Source organism: Oncorhynchus gorbuscha, linkage group LG21 (genome assembly GCF_021184085.1).
Source record: "Oncorhynchus gorbuscha isolate QuinsamMale2020 ecotype Even-year linkage group LG21, OgorEven_v1.0, whole genome shotgun sequence".
Taxonomy (NCBI): Eukaryota; Metazoa; Chordata; class Actinopteri; order Salmoniformes; family Salmonidae; genus Oncorhynchus; species Oncorhynchus gorbuscha.
Genome location: NC_060193.1, coordinates 28,987,682 through 29,003,862, shown reverse-complemented (window position 1 = coordinate 29,003,862; position 16,181 = coordinate 28,987,682). Strand labels below are relative to the sequence as shown.

General features: G+C 42.7%; 1 protein-coding gene across 6 annotated transcripts in view; it reads left to right on the top strand.

Moving 5' to 3' along the window:
- LOC124007874 (RAS guanyl-releasing protein 2-like) overlaps positions 1-16,181 on the top strand; it is a 102,803-nt gene that overhangs the window by 37,235 nt on the left and 49,387 nt on the right. For all 6 annotated transcript variants that reach the window (XM_046318673.1, XM_046318672.1, XM_046318678.1 and 3 more), the window contains exons 2-9: positions 3,732-3,853; positions 4,371-4,473; positions 5,962-6,018; positions 6,182-6,313; positions 10,204-10,354; positions 10,761-10,934; positions 13,322-13,438; positions 13,713-13,994. In XM_046318673.1, the coding sequence (XP_046174629.1) occupies positions 3,784-3,853; positions 4,371-4,473; positions 5,962-6,018; positions 6,182-6,313; positions 10,204-10,354; positions 10,761-10,934; positions 13,322-13,438; positions 13,713-13,994 (1,086 nt within the window). In that variant the 5' untranslated portion in view covers positions 3,732-3,783. The remainder of the gene's footprint in view (positions 1-3,731; positions 3,854-4,370; positions 4,474-5,961; positions 6,019-6,181; positions 6,314-10,203; positions 10,355-10,760; positions 10,935-13,321; positions 13,439-13,712; positions 13,995-16,181) is intronic.

Below are 16,181 nucleotides of genomic sequence, written 5' to 3'. Positions count from 1 at the left end.
GCTGGTGCAGCCTAGAGTCCTAACACACACACACACACACACACCCCATTCCTCTATCTCTACTCCTCTAATGCAGTAGAGACCTAATGCACATACTTGTATACCTACAACATCTAAAAACAATCCAACCTGGGGTCTAATGTGAATTTTGTGGCAGTTTCACGGTCACCTGATAGTAAGTGGAGGAGGAGCATATGCTGTAACCTCGGAGTTCTCCACTGTTCTCAATGACTGTTTAGTTGCTAATGGCATGTTTTAATCTCCTGACTGGTGACAAACCTTAATCTACATCGCAAGTTGTAATTCACTGTGCCATAAATATGACAGCAGTGTTATTTTGCATACAACCTTCCCACATCTTTCTAGGGATGGTTTCAGGATAGTTGCTTGGCTTTGGAACATTTCTTAGCACATTTAAAGGCACTTGACAGAAATGTGTTATTTTCTTGGTATCTCATTACTTTAACCGAGCGTTTCCTAAAAGTTCTAACGTGGTTACGTGTCATTTCAACTTTGGTAAATGTTCTGTGAATGTTCTCCAACTGGTTAGACATTGGGAATGTTCTCAAATAGTTCAGAGGTCATTAAGGAACAATGTTCTTCTGTGGGAATTTCAGTGCTTCAGCATAATGTTTGAAACAACAGGTTTCCTCATGGTTCTATTTAAAGTCATGTTCTCATTGTTCAGAGAACGTTAAAACAACATTCTTCTGTACTTCCACAGAACATTTCACACAACTACATTCTGGGAATGTTCCAAAAAAAGGTGTGACTTAAGCGATGTACTCAGAATCTGGTTCTCTTATATCAGTTCTTGACAATATTCTGGGAGTATTCCGTTCTCAGAACTTAACATAAAAAAAACAACTTTAACATTCAAAGAATGTTATTTAAAAACCTATACAGTGCATTCGGAAAGTATTCAGACCCCTTGACTTTTTCCACGTTGTTATGTTACAGCCTTATTCTAAAATAGTTTCCCCACCCTCATCAATCGACACACAATACCCAATAATGACAAAGCAAAAACATGTTTTTGGAAATGTTTGCAAATATATAAAAAAACAACAAAGCACCATCACACCTCCTCCTCCATGCTTCACGGTGAGAACCACATATGCAGAGATCATCCGTTCACCTTCTCTACGTCACAAAGGTTGGAACCAAGAATCTCAAATTTGGAGTCTTCAGACGAAAGGACAGATTTTTCACAAGTCTAATGTCCATTGCTCGTGTTTCTTGGCCCAAGCAAATGTTTTCTTATTGTTGTTCTTTAGTAGTGGTTTCTTTGCAGAAATTCAACCATGAATTCTTGACTCACGCAGTCTCCTCTGAACAGTTGATGTTGAAGTCTGTTACTTGAACTCTGAAGCATTTATTTGGGCTGCATTCTGAGGTGCTGCTTTCTGAGGCTGGTAACTCTAATGAACTTATCCTCTGCAGCAGGGGTAACTCGGGGCCTTCCTTTCCTGTAGGGGTCCTCATAAGAGCCAGTTTCATCAATGCTGCAAGGAAAACGCAGTGCTCCATTGGAAATGGATGGATTTTGGTACACCAGAAGTACAACTCGCTGTCGGTGTGATCGAGGCATTTAGGTTAGATATACACAGACCGCATGAGAGGAGAATGTACATAAAACAATGATGGGAGGGACGGAGGCAGTTCGTGAAATTATGCCTTATCTACTTTGAAGAACTCGTGAAATGTTTTTGTCAGACGGCTCTGCAACGTACTTAGGCAGGCTAGTTAAATAGAATGACCAAAGACAGTAAATTATGGGGAGCAGATACTTTTACACGATGAGACAATGACTTTAAAGAATTTACAAATAATAAAGTAATCAAATAAAAAAATAATGTAATTATATACACAACTGAAATATTTTATTTCATAGTAATGTATTTTTTTAAATGGATGTCTACCCATTGGGGACCTGACAGACAATGGACTATTTTAATTGTTTTGGTAATTGAATGTTCACCATTTTTGTCTTTGTAGAGTTTAAAAAAATGGAAATTCCAATCATTGTAATGCCATTATATCATAATGTATTAATTTGATTTATTATCGAAATGGAAAACGTGGCAATTTTTTGATAGTCGAACTGTAACGGAACCGACCTTTAAAAAGCGCTAATCGCTCAGCACTACTGTGGTGCCACGAGTGTGTGTTCAGTATGCATGTGTGTGTGTATAGGGAGGGTGGGCATGAGGATGTGTTGCCATGGCACCCCGCTGAGCAGTACCTCACTAAAATAGCATACTAAGAAAAAAAACAGGATAACAGTCTATTTTGAATGTGGAACCACAGGGTGAGACTATTGACAAGCCTTGTATTATTTCCCGTGGAAGAAAAACTGCGTTGCATGGCTGTTTTTAATTAATGACTACAGAGTTTTTTTCAGGAAGTGAAAAGTTGAGGTTTCTGGGCAAAAGGGGGTTATTGAGAGACTGACTGTAGTGTCAGCTGTGTCTGGTGGGTTTCTCAGTAATTTTCTATCATGTCGTGTCCCTAAAAAAACTCCAATGAGGTTCCTTGTACGTACTATACAAGACACATGATGTACAGTTGAAGTCGGAAGTTTACATACACAGGTTGGACTCATTTAAAACTCGTTTTTCAACCACTCCACAAATCTCTTGTTAACAAACTATAGTTTTGGCCAGTGGGTTAGGACATCTACTTTGTGCATGACACAAGTACATTTTCCAACAATTGTTTACAGACCGATTTATTTCACTTATAATTCACTGTATCACAATTCCAGTGGGTGAGGCAACATCTCAAGACATCAGTCAGGAAGTTAAAGCTTGGTCGCATATTGGTCTTCCGAATGTACAATGACCCCAAGCATACTTTCAAAGTTGTGGCAAAATGGCTTAAGGGCAACAAAGTCCAGGCATTGGAGTGGCCATCAAAAAAGCCCTGACCTCAATCCAATAGAACATTTGTGGGCAGAACTGAATAAGTGTGTGTGAGCAAGGAGGCCTACAAACCTGACTCAGTTACACCAGCTCTGTCAGGAGGAATGGGCCAAAATTCACGCAATACAGGTTAAACAATTTAAATGCAATGCTACCAAATACTTCTGACCCACTGGGAATGTGACGAAAGAAATAAAAGCTGAAATAAATCATTTTCTACTATTATTCTGACATTTCACATTCTTAAAATAAAGTGGTGATCCTAACTGACCTAAAACGGGGAATCTTTACTTGGATTAAATGTCAGGAATTATGAAAAACTGAGTTTAAATGTATTTGGCTGAGGTGCATGTAAACTTCCGACTTCAACTGTATATCTGGGTATTGGGTCACGTATACTGCACTTGCTACGAAAGCTGGTCTTATCAGAATAGTGACATTAACCATTGTAGTTGTGTCACCTGATCTGACATATTAGTTATATATCACTTGCGGAAGTTGGTTTGCTGCAGTATGCTGTTTTTAAATGTAACCCAAATGCAATCCACCAGTATCCAGACATGTTATTGTTCTAATTCCATTGTTTGATTTTTGTCAACATTTCCTTTATACTTCCTGGATATCTTGCATCACAGGATCCGAGCAACATAACAGACTATTACTGGCAACCATTCAAACCATGCAGCAATGCTTTCTCTTTCTTACTAGGCCACGCTCTCATCTTTATGTACAGGAGTAGAATTCCTTGGGTGATTTTCTTTTTTGTTTCTGTGCAACTCCTTTTTCCTTCTCTTTTTTTGTGCTCAGGAGTGTCACTGAAGTGGGAAGACTGGGAAAACGAGAGGACTAGAGGAGAAAGATGGAGCCCATATCTTTAGATGGGGCTGCAACGGTGGAGGAGCTGGTGGAAGCGTGCATTCAAGCCTTCAGTCAGTCTCTTTATTTACCTACGAGCACTCAAATATACCTGCTACTCAATGTCGAAATTAGGGCTCTCGAACCCTGTTCCTGGAGAGCTACACTCCTTTTAGGTTTTTGCTCCAACCCTAATCTAGCGCACCCGATTCTAATAATAATCAGTTGGTTGGTAAGATTAACCAGATTAGTTCAAACTGAGGTTGGTGTGACAACCTACATGAGGCTCTCTAGCAATAGGGTTGTGAGGGGCCTGGTCTGAGTAAACAACCAAATCCTTTTTGCGTTCACAATAACATTTTATTTACAGGAACGGATTGCAAGGAGAAGAACGTTTCTAGGAATAGGTAGCAATTTCCCATATGTCCATGCGCCACCATAAATGGCCAACGTTGTCAGTCTCAAATCAACAGGAATTGGTTGTCTTTATTTGCAGAAACACTTCAGTCGTTTTTTGGCTGACTGCTCTTTCAGTGTAAAGGGACACAAAAAGGGCCGTTGTGTGACGAGAGTGCGTCTGTCCTCTTTCAGATGAGAAGGGCACTTTGAAGGACCCCTCCGTAGTGCGCATGTTCCTCATGATGCACCCGTGGTACCTCCCGTCCACCGACATGGCTAAGAAACTACTGCTCAAGTATCCTTCGCCATCAGGCACCTGCTTATGGCTTATCAGGTGCTGACAGCTACTGTAAGAACAACACATATACTCTTTAACCCTAAAAGCACCCACAAGCACCGAGTACACCAAACATTAAGAACACCTTCTTAATATTGAGTTGCACTGGCTCCCTTTGGACAGAACAGCCTCAATTCGTCGGGGCGTGGACTCTACGAGGTGTCGAAATGCGTTCCACAGGGACGCTGGCCCATGTTGACTCCAATGCTTCCCACAGTTGTCTGGGTGTCCTATGGATGGTGGACCATTTTTGGTACACACAGGAAACTGTTGAGCATGGAAAAACCCAGCAGCGTTGCAGTTCTTGACACAAACCGATGCTCCTGGCACCTACTACCATACTCCGTTCAAAGGCACTTAAATCTTTTGTCTTGCCCATTCACCCTCTGATTGGCACGCATACACAACAATTAATATCCCAATTGTCTCAATGCTTAAAAATCCTTCTTTAACCTGTCTCCTCCCCTTCATCTACACTGATTTGAAGTGGATTTAACAAGTGACATCAATAAGAGATCATAGTTTTCACCTGGATTCACCTGGTCAGTCTATGTCATAGAAAGAGCAAGTGTTCATAATGCCTTGTGTAATCAGTGTATTTTTTTTGTTTAAATGCACCAAGTGTCATTTTTGGTAAAGAATTGCAAACAGGAACACTTAGGTCTCAAAATAAATGTTTTTGTATGTTTCTTTTCATCCTTAGCCTCTTGTTATGGATATTTATCCGTTATTCATTCAAGTGTTGTGTTTCTGTGATTCTCGGAGGCTGAGAAATTGGCAATAGAGCTAATCTGAGCGAATAAGATGGCTACCGATATGGCCGTTCTTATATGCAAAATATGCAACGGTGCCATCAGACTTTTGGCTCTAACTTTGGAATGCTCTGGGCTGTCGACTCCGTTTCAATTGCTTCTGAAAGATGAGACTCGACTTGGTATATAGACATTGACCGATTGACATTTTTAGATACTTTTTTTTAGTTATAGTGTCTGTCCCCACCAACATCTGGGGTGGTTCCATATCTATCTTTTCAGGGTACATACATCTACCTCTGTGCCATATTTGGTGCTTTTATCACAAAGTTTACAATTGAGTCCACATGTTCAGCTTAGCCGTGTATACCACTAGTACACAAAAGAGAGATTTTATTCTTCATTCTTCTATTTGCATAACAATTGTGGTAAATTGTTTTTTGTTTGTTTGTCTGTACCTAGTTGCTTGACAAAGTCCTACAATTTCTGAAGGATCTTTATAGCCCCTTGGAGTCAAAATGGACCCCCCCTGTTGGTGCTTTTAGGGCTAAGGTGTGAGCGAATGGAATGGAAAGGTGTAAGTTGGATGGAATATTCCCAGCGTGCAAAACTGGTTGCAATGAAGTGTTTTGTTGTTAGAGGATGTTTCTGAAATGTCCGTGTAGATGTTTTATGTACCTTAACAGTCGATCAGATCGCAGGAGGAGAGCTGTTCTGCTGAACGCAGGACAAGAATCTGCCACCTGGTGAAGTAAGACACATTTTGTAATTTACTTTTGTTATTTGCTTGTGGATGTCTCTTTATTGCTTTATCACTCACTTTGTCTCGGTTTCTCTCTTTCTCTTTCTTTCCCTCACTACCTCTTTCTCTCTCCCTCTCCTTCCGCTCTAACTCTTTCTCCCCTCCAATCTAGGTACTGGATTTCGGAGTTCCCGGCAGAGTTCAATCTGAACCCAGAACTGGCAGAGCAGATTAAAGACCTCAAGGACCTATTGACCACTGAGGGGAACGAGCGCCAGAGTCAGCTCATCGACATCGACAGTGTGTAAGTGTCCCTCTTCAACAGTGATTTCTCCCTCCAACAGCCTCCACTGGTGTGACTGTCCCTATTCTTCACGACAGTGTGTAGTCGGGTGTCCTTGGCTGCATTGTGTATGTGTTTATTTGGCGTACAAATTGCTCACATACACATGATTAGCAGATGTTATTGCGGATGTAGTGAAATGTTTGTGCTTCTAGCTCCGACAGTGCAGTAATATCTAACAAATTACACAACATATACCCAATACACACATCTCAGTAGGAATGAATTAAGACTATATACATATGGATGATCAATGTCCAAGCGGAACGGACTAAGATGCAGTAGAATGGTATAGAAAACAGTATATACATATGAGATGAGTAATGCCAGATATGTAAACATTATTAAAGTGACTAGTGTTCCATTCCTTAAAGTGGTCAGTGATTTCTAGTCTATGCCTATAGGCAGCAGCCTCTGTATATAAGGTAGCATTGTTTAAAGTGGCTAGTGATATATTTACATCATTTCCCATCAATTCCCATTATTAAAATGGCTGGAGTTGGGTCAGTGTCAATGACAGTGTGTTGGCAGCAGCCACTCAATGTTAGTGATGGCTGTTTAACAGTCTGATGGCCTTGAGATAGAAGCTGTTTTTCAGTCTCTCGGTCCCAGCTTTGATGCACCTGTACTGACCTCACCTTCTGGATGATAGTGGGGTGAACAGGCAGTGGTTCGGGTGGTTAATGTCTTTGATCTTTTTGGCCTTCCTGTGACATCGGGTGCTGTAGGTGTCCTGGAGGGCAGGTAGTTTGCCCCTGGTAATGTGATGTGCAGACCGCACCACCCTCCGAAGAGCCTTGCGGGCGGTGCAGTTGTCGTACCAGGCGGTGATACAGCCCGACAGGACGCTTTCAATTGTGCATCTGTAAAAACTTGTGAGGGGTTTAAGTGACAAACCAAATTTCTTTACCTTCCTGAGGTTAACGAGGCTCTGTTGTGCTTTCTTCACCACACTGTCTGTGTGGGTGGTCCATTTCAGTTAGTCAGTGATGTGTAAGCAAGCCTACTACTGTTGTGTCGTCTGCAAACTTGATGATTGAGTTGGAGGCGTGCTTGGCCACACAGTCATGGGTGATCGGGGAGTACAGGAAAGGGCTGAGAACGCACCTTTGTTGGGCCCCCGTGTTGAGGATCAACGGACAGGAGGTGATGTTTCCTACCTTCACCACCTGGGGGCGGGCCGTCTGGAAGTCCAGGTCCCAGTTTCACAGGGCGGGGCGGTAAGCAAATTGAGGGTGGCAAGTAAGGTAAAGGCGATATGATCCTTGACTAGTCTCTCAAAGCACTTCATGATGACAGAATTGAGTGCTATAGTCATTAAATGATAGTCATTAAGTTCAGTTACTTTTGCCTTCTTGGGTACAGGAACAATGGTGGCCATCTTGAAGCATGTGGAGGCGGCACACTGGGATAGGGAGAGATCGAATATGCCCGTAAACAAACCAGCCAGCTGGTCTGCACGTGCTCTGAGGACGCGGCTAGGGATGCCGTCTGGGCCGGCAGCCTTGCGAGGCATAACACGCTTAAATGTTTTACTCACGTCGGCCACGGAGAAGGACAGCCCACAGTCCTTGGTAGCGGGTCGCGTCTGTGTGTTATCCTCAGCCTTTGTGTCTCCATGCTGCCTTACATGGCTCATTCTTAGGCCCAAGGCTGGGACCTTGTGTGACAGAGCTCCTAAATGACCCGTCCTATTTCCTTTGTCAGTCTGTCTGACCCTGGTCTCACTAGTGGGTTGTTAGACAGCACTTTTTTTGGGACAGTGGAGTTTCATAAATGTCTGTTAAGAGTTTTCTATATTTTATTGCATCTTCTATACTGTCTTCTTCCCTCCATTCCACATCCATCACAGTTGTAGTTTCAGGCCCCGATTGTAGAGACTAAGGCAGCATGCTATATTTTGTTAGCCTGGAATGCAAACTGAATATCTCTCTTTCACATTTTACAAACATATTGAAACAGTGCAATTTTCAGTTTGGATTCCCGGTTTCAGTTTTACAGTGCTTTGCATAAGTATTCAGACCCTTTGGGTTTCTTCACATTGTATTGTTACAAAGTAGGATTAAAATCAATTTAATTGTCCTTTTTTTGTCAACAATATACACAAAATATATATTTTTTAAGATTAATATAAAATGACAAAAATAGTCATTGTCTAAGTATTCAGCCCTTTTTTTAGTCAAGCCTAAATTAGTTCAGGAGTTAAATTTGGCTTAACAAATCACATAAAAAGTTACATGGACTCACTCCGTGTGAAATAAGTTTTTTTTAAATGACTAACCCTTCCTCTGTCCCCCATACATACAACATTTGTATGGTCCCTCAGTCAAGTATTGACTTTTAAGCACAGATTCAACTCCAAAGACCAGGGAGATTTTCAAAAGCCTCTTAAAAAAAGGGCAGTGATTGGTTGATGGGTAACCATAACAAATCAGACATTGAATATCTCTTTAAGTATGGTCTAGTACATTGTGTATTGAACCACCCAGACACGTCAAAGATACAGCCGTCCTTCTGAACTGAGCCACAGGGCAAGAATGAAACTGCCATTTTTTATTTTTAAACGGCTACAGAGTTAAATGGATGTGATGAACGACGGATGAATCAATATTGTAGTGACTGTACAGTGAAAGAACACAAATATACAAAATATAAATATTCCAAAACATGCATCTTGTATGTAACAATTCACTAAAGTAATACTGAAAAAAAACATGGCAAAACACACTTTTTGGCCTATGTTTGGGGCAAATCCACCTCAACGCATCACAGTAACTGCATGGTGGTGGCTGCGTCATGGTATGGGTATGCTTGACATCGGCAAATACTGGGGAGTTTTTCAGGATAAATTTTTTTTAAACCTGGCAAAAGCCTAGAAGAAAACCTGGTTAAGTCTGCTTTGCACCAGACACTGGAAGATGAATGCACCTTTCAGCAGGATAATAGCCTACAACACAAGGCCAAATCTACATTGGAGTTGCTGACCAAGAAGACTGTGAATGTTCCTGAGTGGACAAGTTACGGTGTTGTCTTAAATCTGCTTGCAAATCTATGGCAAGGCTTCAACATTTCTGTCTAGCCATGATCCCCAACATCTTGATAGAGCTTGAAGAATTTTGAAAAGAATGATAGGCAAATATTTTACAACCCAGGTGTGCGAAGTTCTTAGCGACTCACAGCTGTAATTGCTGTCAAAGGTGTTTTATAACTCAGGGAAGGGAACACTAATGCAACGACTATTGTATTTATATATATTTTTTATAATTGTTAAAAAAGCATTTTTCTTCCACTTTGACATCCTAGAGTATTTTATGAAAAATTGTTGACGAAAAAATTAAAATTAAATCCATTTCTAATCCCACTCTGTAACACAAAATGTGAAGAAATATGGGTTGCACCCCCCCTTTTGCCCTCAAAACCCGCCTTAGTTCGTCAGGGCATGGACTCTACAAAATGTTGAATGCGTTCCACAGGGATGCTGGCCCATGTTGACTCCAAAGCTCACCCAGTGTTGTCCTATGGGTGGTGGACCATTCATGATACACACGGGAAACTGTTGTGTGAAACTTTGTAGTTCTAGACACACTCCTACCGGTGCGCCTGGCACCTACTACCACGCCCCGTTCAAAGGCACTTTAATGTTTTGTCTTGCCCATTCACCCTCTGAATGGCACACGCACACAATCCTTGTCTCTAAGTGGATTTAACAAGTGACACCAATAAGGGACCATAGATTTCACCTGGATTCACCTGGTCAGCCTGTCATGGAAAGAGCAGGTGTTCATAATGGTTTGTATACTCAGTGTATGTACTTGGGTGACATGATATTGTGTCCTTTTTCTCCCTCTTAGACCGTCGTACAAATGGAAGCGTCAGGTGACCCAGCGGCAACCCTCTATGTCCAAGAAGAGGAAGATGTCTCTGCTGTTTGACCACCTGGACTCCTGTGAGCTGGCCACACACCTCACCTACCTGGAGTACAAGTCATTCTGCAAGATACTGGTAGGTGGGGCTATGGGGAAGCAGAGCTGCCTGTCCAACAGATCTGGGTTCATAGTAATGGTTTACTTTCAAATCGTTAAACTTGCGCTTGATTGACCTTCCCTGTTACAGCATAACTAATGGAATACCTCGTCCACCTGTCACTCAAGGCAGGCTTAATTAAACAGGTCTGCTGTCCAAACTGCCTTTGCATTGCTCATTCAACATCGGACTTACAGTACCAGTCAAATGTTTCTACACACCTTCACATACCCTTATTATTCTACAATGTAGAACATAAAAAAAACTTGAATGAGAAGGTGTGTCTAAACTTTTGACTGGTGCTGGATGTTGACTTAAATGTGGGCGTAACTGCTTTTGTATGCCCACTTAATCCATGACATTTCTCTGGCCCCTCCCCCTCCAGTTCCAGGACTACCACAGCTTTGTGATGCATGGCTGCACGGTGGACAACCCCATCCTGGAGCGCTTCATCACCCTGTTCAACAGTGTGTCTCAGTGGATCCAGCTGATGGTGCTCAGCAAGCCCACCGCCCCCCAGAGGGCTGCTGTCATCTCCCACTTCATCAGGGTGGCTCAGGTACGTCGGCTGGGGCAGATTGGTGTTGGAATTGTCCCAGGTATTTAATTTGTTCTGAGGGATGCTCTTAACCCGCGTGCCAGTCCGTTTGGCCTATCATGTCAATCCCTCGTCACTTGATGTCATGTTTGGCTTGACGATAACAGCAGTGGAGTTGGGCAAGAGCACAAGCAGATCTGGGACCAGGCCAGTAGGCTCTACCTCGAGGTCATAAACAAATGTCACCGGTTAATATAAGACAGTAAATGTCACTGGTTAACTTTAGGCAAATAATCCCAGTTGGTTATGGTTAGGTGAAAGGGGTTTGGATTGTTGTAAAGCCTTGTGTTAGCGGTTGAGATGAGACGGGGGAGTTTTGTCACGGAGAGGAAAGGGATGGAGATGCAGATATGGACAGATATTGGATACATGCCAAACTAACCTTAAGAAGAAGAAAAACCACGGTTACACCTTCAGGTATTATGAACTGTGTTCGTAGACACTTACTGCCCGTTATTCCTTACAGAAATTACACAAGTGTGTTTATCAGTAGTGCTATTCTCCCAGTACTACTACTACCAGTGGGTGTCCCTGATAACAGAAGAGAGGCTATATTTGGATTTGTTAAAGAAGAATGTTTTGAGTGTGTCTCCCCAATGCCACTCTCTCCTCTCCAAAACAAACTCTTCATGATTTATTCACTGACAACCCGGCAGGCTCCCAGCCCCCTCTCTCCCCACCCTTTTAACCCTCCTCTGCCAAATATGCCCGAGTTCAAATAGCCCAGCTTGGGTGCTAGCTAGCTGGTTTTAGCACCCCGTTTTCTAAATAACACGCTTCCCCAAATGTGTAGAATGAAGGATTTCTCTCTCTCTCTCTCAATTATTTCTGGATGGTGACAGGAGAAAATGACAGCCAAATATATATACCCACCTAAAAGTTGAGTGGGTGTATTTTCCAAAGCTGTGATCCTGCTCCAATACATCCCAGGGAGGGGTCACCCCCAGCTCTCCTTCCCGCTCTCTCTTTCCTCTTTCACCCCTCCCTCTCTCACTCCCTCGCTGCTCATCCCTTCCAAATATAATTTGCTCTTTCCCATTCACCTTCTGATTCGCTCAGTGTTTCACCTGAAGTAGACTGCAGAGATAAAGGGCCTATCTCACCCTTCTTTTCTCTGCTGTCTCTCCCCCCTAACGTCTCTGCACAAATCCCTTGTCTTTTTTACCCGCACGCCCCCTTTGATTTGTCATCATGATGCTTAACCGCATTTCCCATCACACATCAGATATTGTATACGTCAGTCAGTATGTAGTTACTTACAATTCCTTCACACACACACAGCAGTAATATAGTACATTACTCATCCCACACAGTGGAATGCTTCGGGCATATCGACAGGATTCCCTGTGTTATCGATACCTGTCACTGTTAGTCAGTAGGCTTTATATAGCAGTTTAGTAGAGCCTCCATCGTGCCACTCTGCCATAACGCTTTGCCCATTGATCGGAGTGACCGGGCAGGTATTTGAGCTTAACCAAATGATGCTGGCAGTCGTCCTTAAACAGAAGTATGTCTGCAACTGTGACACAATGATTAGAATGTGTGCTGTGCTGCCTAATGTTTGAATGGTATTATTAGACGAGACCCTGCAATATTCTAGTTTAGCGCAAACAGTGCAGCTTATTGCTTGAGGTTTGTGTGTGTGTATGTGCGTGTGTATGTGTGACCTTCCTTGGATTTTAGTTATCGTCTGCCTTTGTGTGCCTCCAATTTCATCCATTCCTCTGTTTCCCTCAAAGAGGAATTAGTCTCTCTCTAAATCACTGTTTTATAACTTGCTTGCTCCTCTCCCTCTGGCTCCTTGTCAATCGTTCCGTCTCCCTCTTCTCCTCTGTCTCTCTTGAATCCTTGTTGGCACTGGCTCTTACACCCACACGTTGGCTTCTCTTCTTCCTCCATTTCTCTCACCCCTCACTCGCTCTCAATGTTTCTCTCACCCAGTGCCTCATGTCCCTCTCTGTGAATCTTTGATATTTTCTCTCTCTCTCTCTCTCTCTCTCTCGCTCTCTCAGCTCTCTCTCTCGCTCTCTCAGCTCTCTCTCTCGCTCTCTCAGCTCTCTCTCTCGCTCTCTCAGCTCGCTCTCTCAGCTCTCTCAGCTCTCTCTCTCGCTCTCTCAGCTCTCTCTCTCTCTCTCTCTCTCTCTCTCAGCTCTCTCTCTCTCTCTCAGCTCTCTCTCTCTCTTATAGCTCTTATCTGTCTCAGCCCTAGGTTAGCTAATCACTTGGAGTTCAGGTAGGTTTCTGAGCTTAGCAAACAAAGGAAAGTAGGAGGGGTGCTTCAACAGCAAAGACCAGGATTGTATTTTCTCCTTATCCCCCTCTGCATCTTCTTCTTCTCTCTCCGATAGAAACTGCTCCAGCTTCAGAACTTCAACACTCTGATGGCGGTGGTGGGGGGGCTCAGTAACAGCTCTATATCTCGCCTCAAAGACACCCAGTCACACATCAGCAACGAGACCAACAAGGTGAAATGACTATGCTCATCTCATACCTTATGTACACGCTATGTTGTCACTCTTCGAATAGCCTGGTGTCACCACCACAATTACTGACATTAGCTCACATCCTAAAACAGAAAGGATTAGTTTAGATAAGAGATCAGGGCTATTTGTCAGTTACATGGAAGGGATTGGAAGAGTTATTTTGACTGCCACACAATGTTAATCCACACACGTTTCCCTCCCCCTCTTAACCAACCCTTCCTCTCCTCCTTCAATCATCCCCCCCGGTCCCCTCCAGGTGTTCAACAGTCTGATTGAGTTAGTGACGTCTTGTGGGAACTACAGCCAGTACCGCCGCCGCTTCTCCGAGTGCACAGGCTTCCGCTTCCCCATCCTGGGCGTGCACCTCAAGGACCTGATTGCCGTGCATGTGGCGCTGTCCGACTGGGCCGACCCGGGCAAGAGCAGGGTCAACCTGGCTAAGTGTCAACAGCTGTATGCCATCCTCCAGGAGCTGGCGTTGATCCAGACCACACCGCCCACCATTGATTCCAACACTGACCTGCTCAATCTACTCACAGTTAGTGAAACATACAGTACCAGTCAAAAGTTTGGACACCCCTACTCCTTCAAGGGTTTTTCTTTATTTTTTATTTTTTACTATTTTCTACATTGTAGAATAATACTGAATACATCAAAACTATGAAATAACACATATGGAATCATGTAGTAAAACAAAAAAAGTGTTAAATAAATCTAAATATATATTTTAGTATATTAGGTTCTTCAAAGTAGCCCCCCTTCGCCTTGATGACAGCGTTGCACACTCTTGGCATTCTCTCAACCAGCTTGGAATGCTGTAATGCTTTTTCAACAGTCTTGTTGGCTGCATTTCCTTCACTCTGCAGTCCGACTCATCCCAAACATCTCAATTGGGCTGAGGTCAGGTGATTGTAGAGCCCAGGTCATCTGATGCAGCGCTCCATCTCTCTCCTTCTTGGTCAAATAGCCCTTACACATTGGAGGTGTTGTTCTGTTGAAAAACAAATAATCTCACTAAGCGCAAACCAGATGGGACGGCGTATCTCTGCATAATTCTGTTGTAGCCATGCTGGTTAAGTGTGCCTTGAATTCTAAATAAATCGCTGACCGCGTCAACAGCAAAGCACCCCCACACCATCACACCTCCTCCTCCATGCTTCAGAGTGGGAACTACACATGCAGAGATCGTCCGTTCTTGTACTCGGCGTCTCACAAAGACACAGCGGTTGGAACCAAAAATCTCACATTTGGAGTCTTCAGACCAAAGGACAGATGTCCATCCGGTCTAATGACCATTTGCTCGTGTTTCTTGGCCCAAGCAAGTCTCTTCTTATTATTGGTGTCCTTTAGTAGTGGTTTCTTTGCAGCAATTTGACCATGAAGGCCTGACTCACACGGTCTCCTCTGAACAGTTGATATGTCTGTTACTTGAACTCTCTGAAGCAATTATTTGGGCTGTAATTTCTGAGGCTGGCAACTCTAATGAACTTATCCTCAGCAGCAGAGGTAACTCTGGGTCTTCCTTTCCTGTGGCGGTCCTCATGAGAGCCAGTTTCAAATCAAATCAAATTTTATTTGTCACATACACATGGTTAGCAGATGCTAATGCGAGTGTAGCAAAATGCTTGTGCTTCTAGTTCCGACAATGCAGTAATAACCAATGAGTAATCTAACCTACAAATTCCACAACTACTACCTTATACACACACAAGTGTAAAGGGATAAAGAATATGTACATAAACATATATGAATGAGTGATGGTACAGAACGGCATAGGCAAGATGCAGTAGATGGTATCGAGTACAGTATATACATATGAGATGAGTAATGTAGGGTATGTAAACAAAGTGGCATAGTTTAAAGTGGCTAGTGATGCATGTATTACATAAAGATGCAGAAGATGATATAGAGTACAGTATATACATATACATATGAGATGGGTAATGTAGTGTATGTTAACATTATATTAACATTATAACATTAACATTACATTAATTATATCATCATAGTGCTTGATGGTTTCCTGTCTACCTTCCTGTCTAAAGTAAGGATGGACTGTCATTTCTATTTGCTTCTTTAAGCTGTTCTTGCCATTTATATGGACTTGGTATTTTACCAAATAGCGTGATCTTCTGTATACCACCCCTACCTTGTCCCAATACAACTGATAGTCTCAAATGTGTTAAGAAGGAAAGGAATTCCACACTTACTTTTAACAAGGCACACCTGTTAATTGAAATGCATTCCAGGTGACTACCTCATGAGAGTGTGCAAAGCTGTCATCAAGGCAAAGGGTGGCTACTTTGAAGAAAGAATATATTTTGATTTCACACTTTATTTTGGTTACATGATTAATATGACAACATGCAACAATTTCAAAGATTTTACAGAGTTACTCTTCATATAAGGGAATCAGTCTATTGAAATGCATGAATTAAGATCTCACATGACTGGGAATACAGATATGTTGGTCACAGATGCCTTTAAAAAGAAGTAGGGGCGTGGATATGAAAACCATTCAGTGTCTGGTGTGACCATCATTTGCCTCATGCAGCAATAAAAAAAATCTCCTTCGCAGAGTTGATCAAGATATTGACTGTGGCCTGTGGAATGTTGTCCCACTAGTCTTCAATGGCTGTGCGATTTTGCTGGATTTTGGCGGGAACTGGAACACGCTGTTGTACACGTTGCTCCAGAGCATCCCAAACATGCTCAATGGGTGACA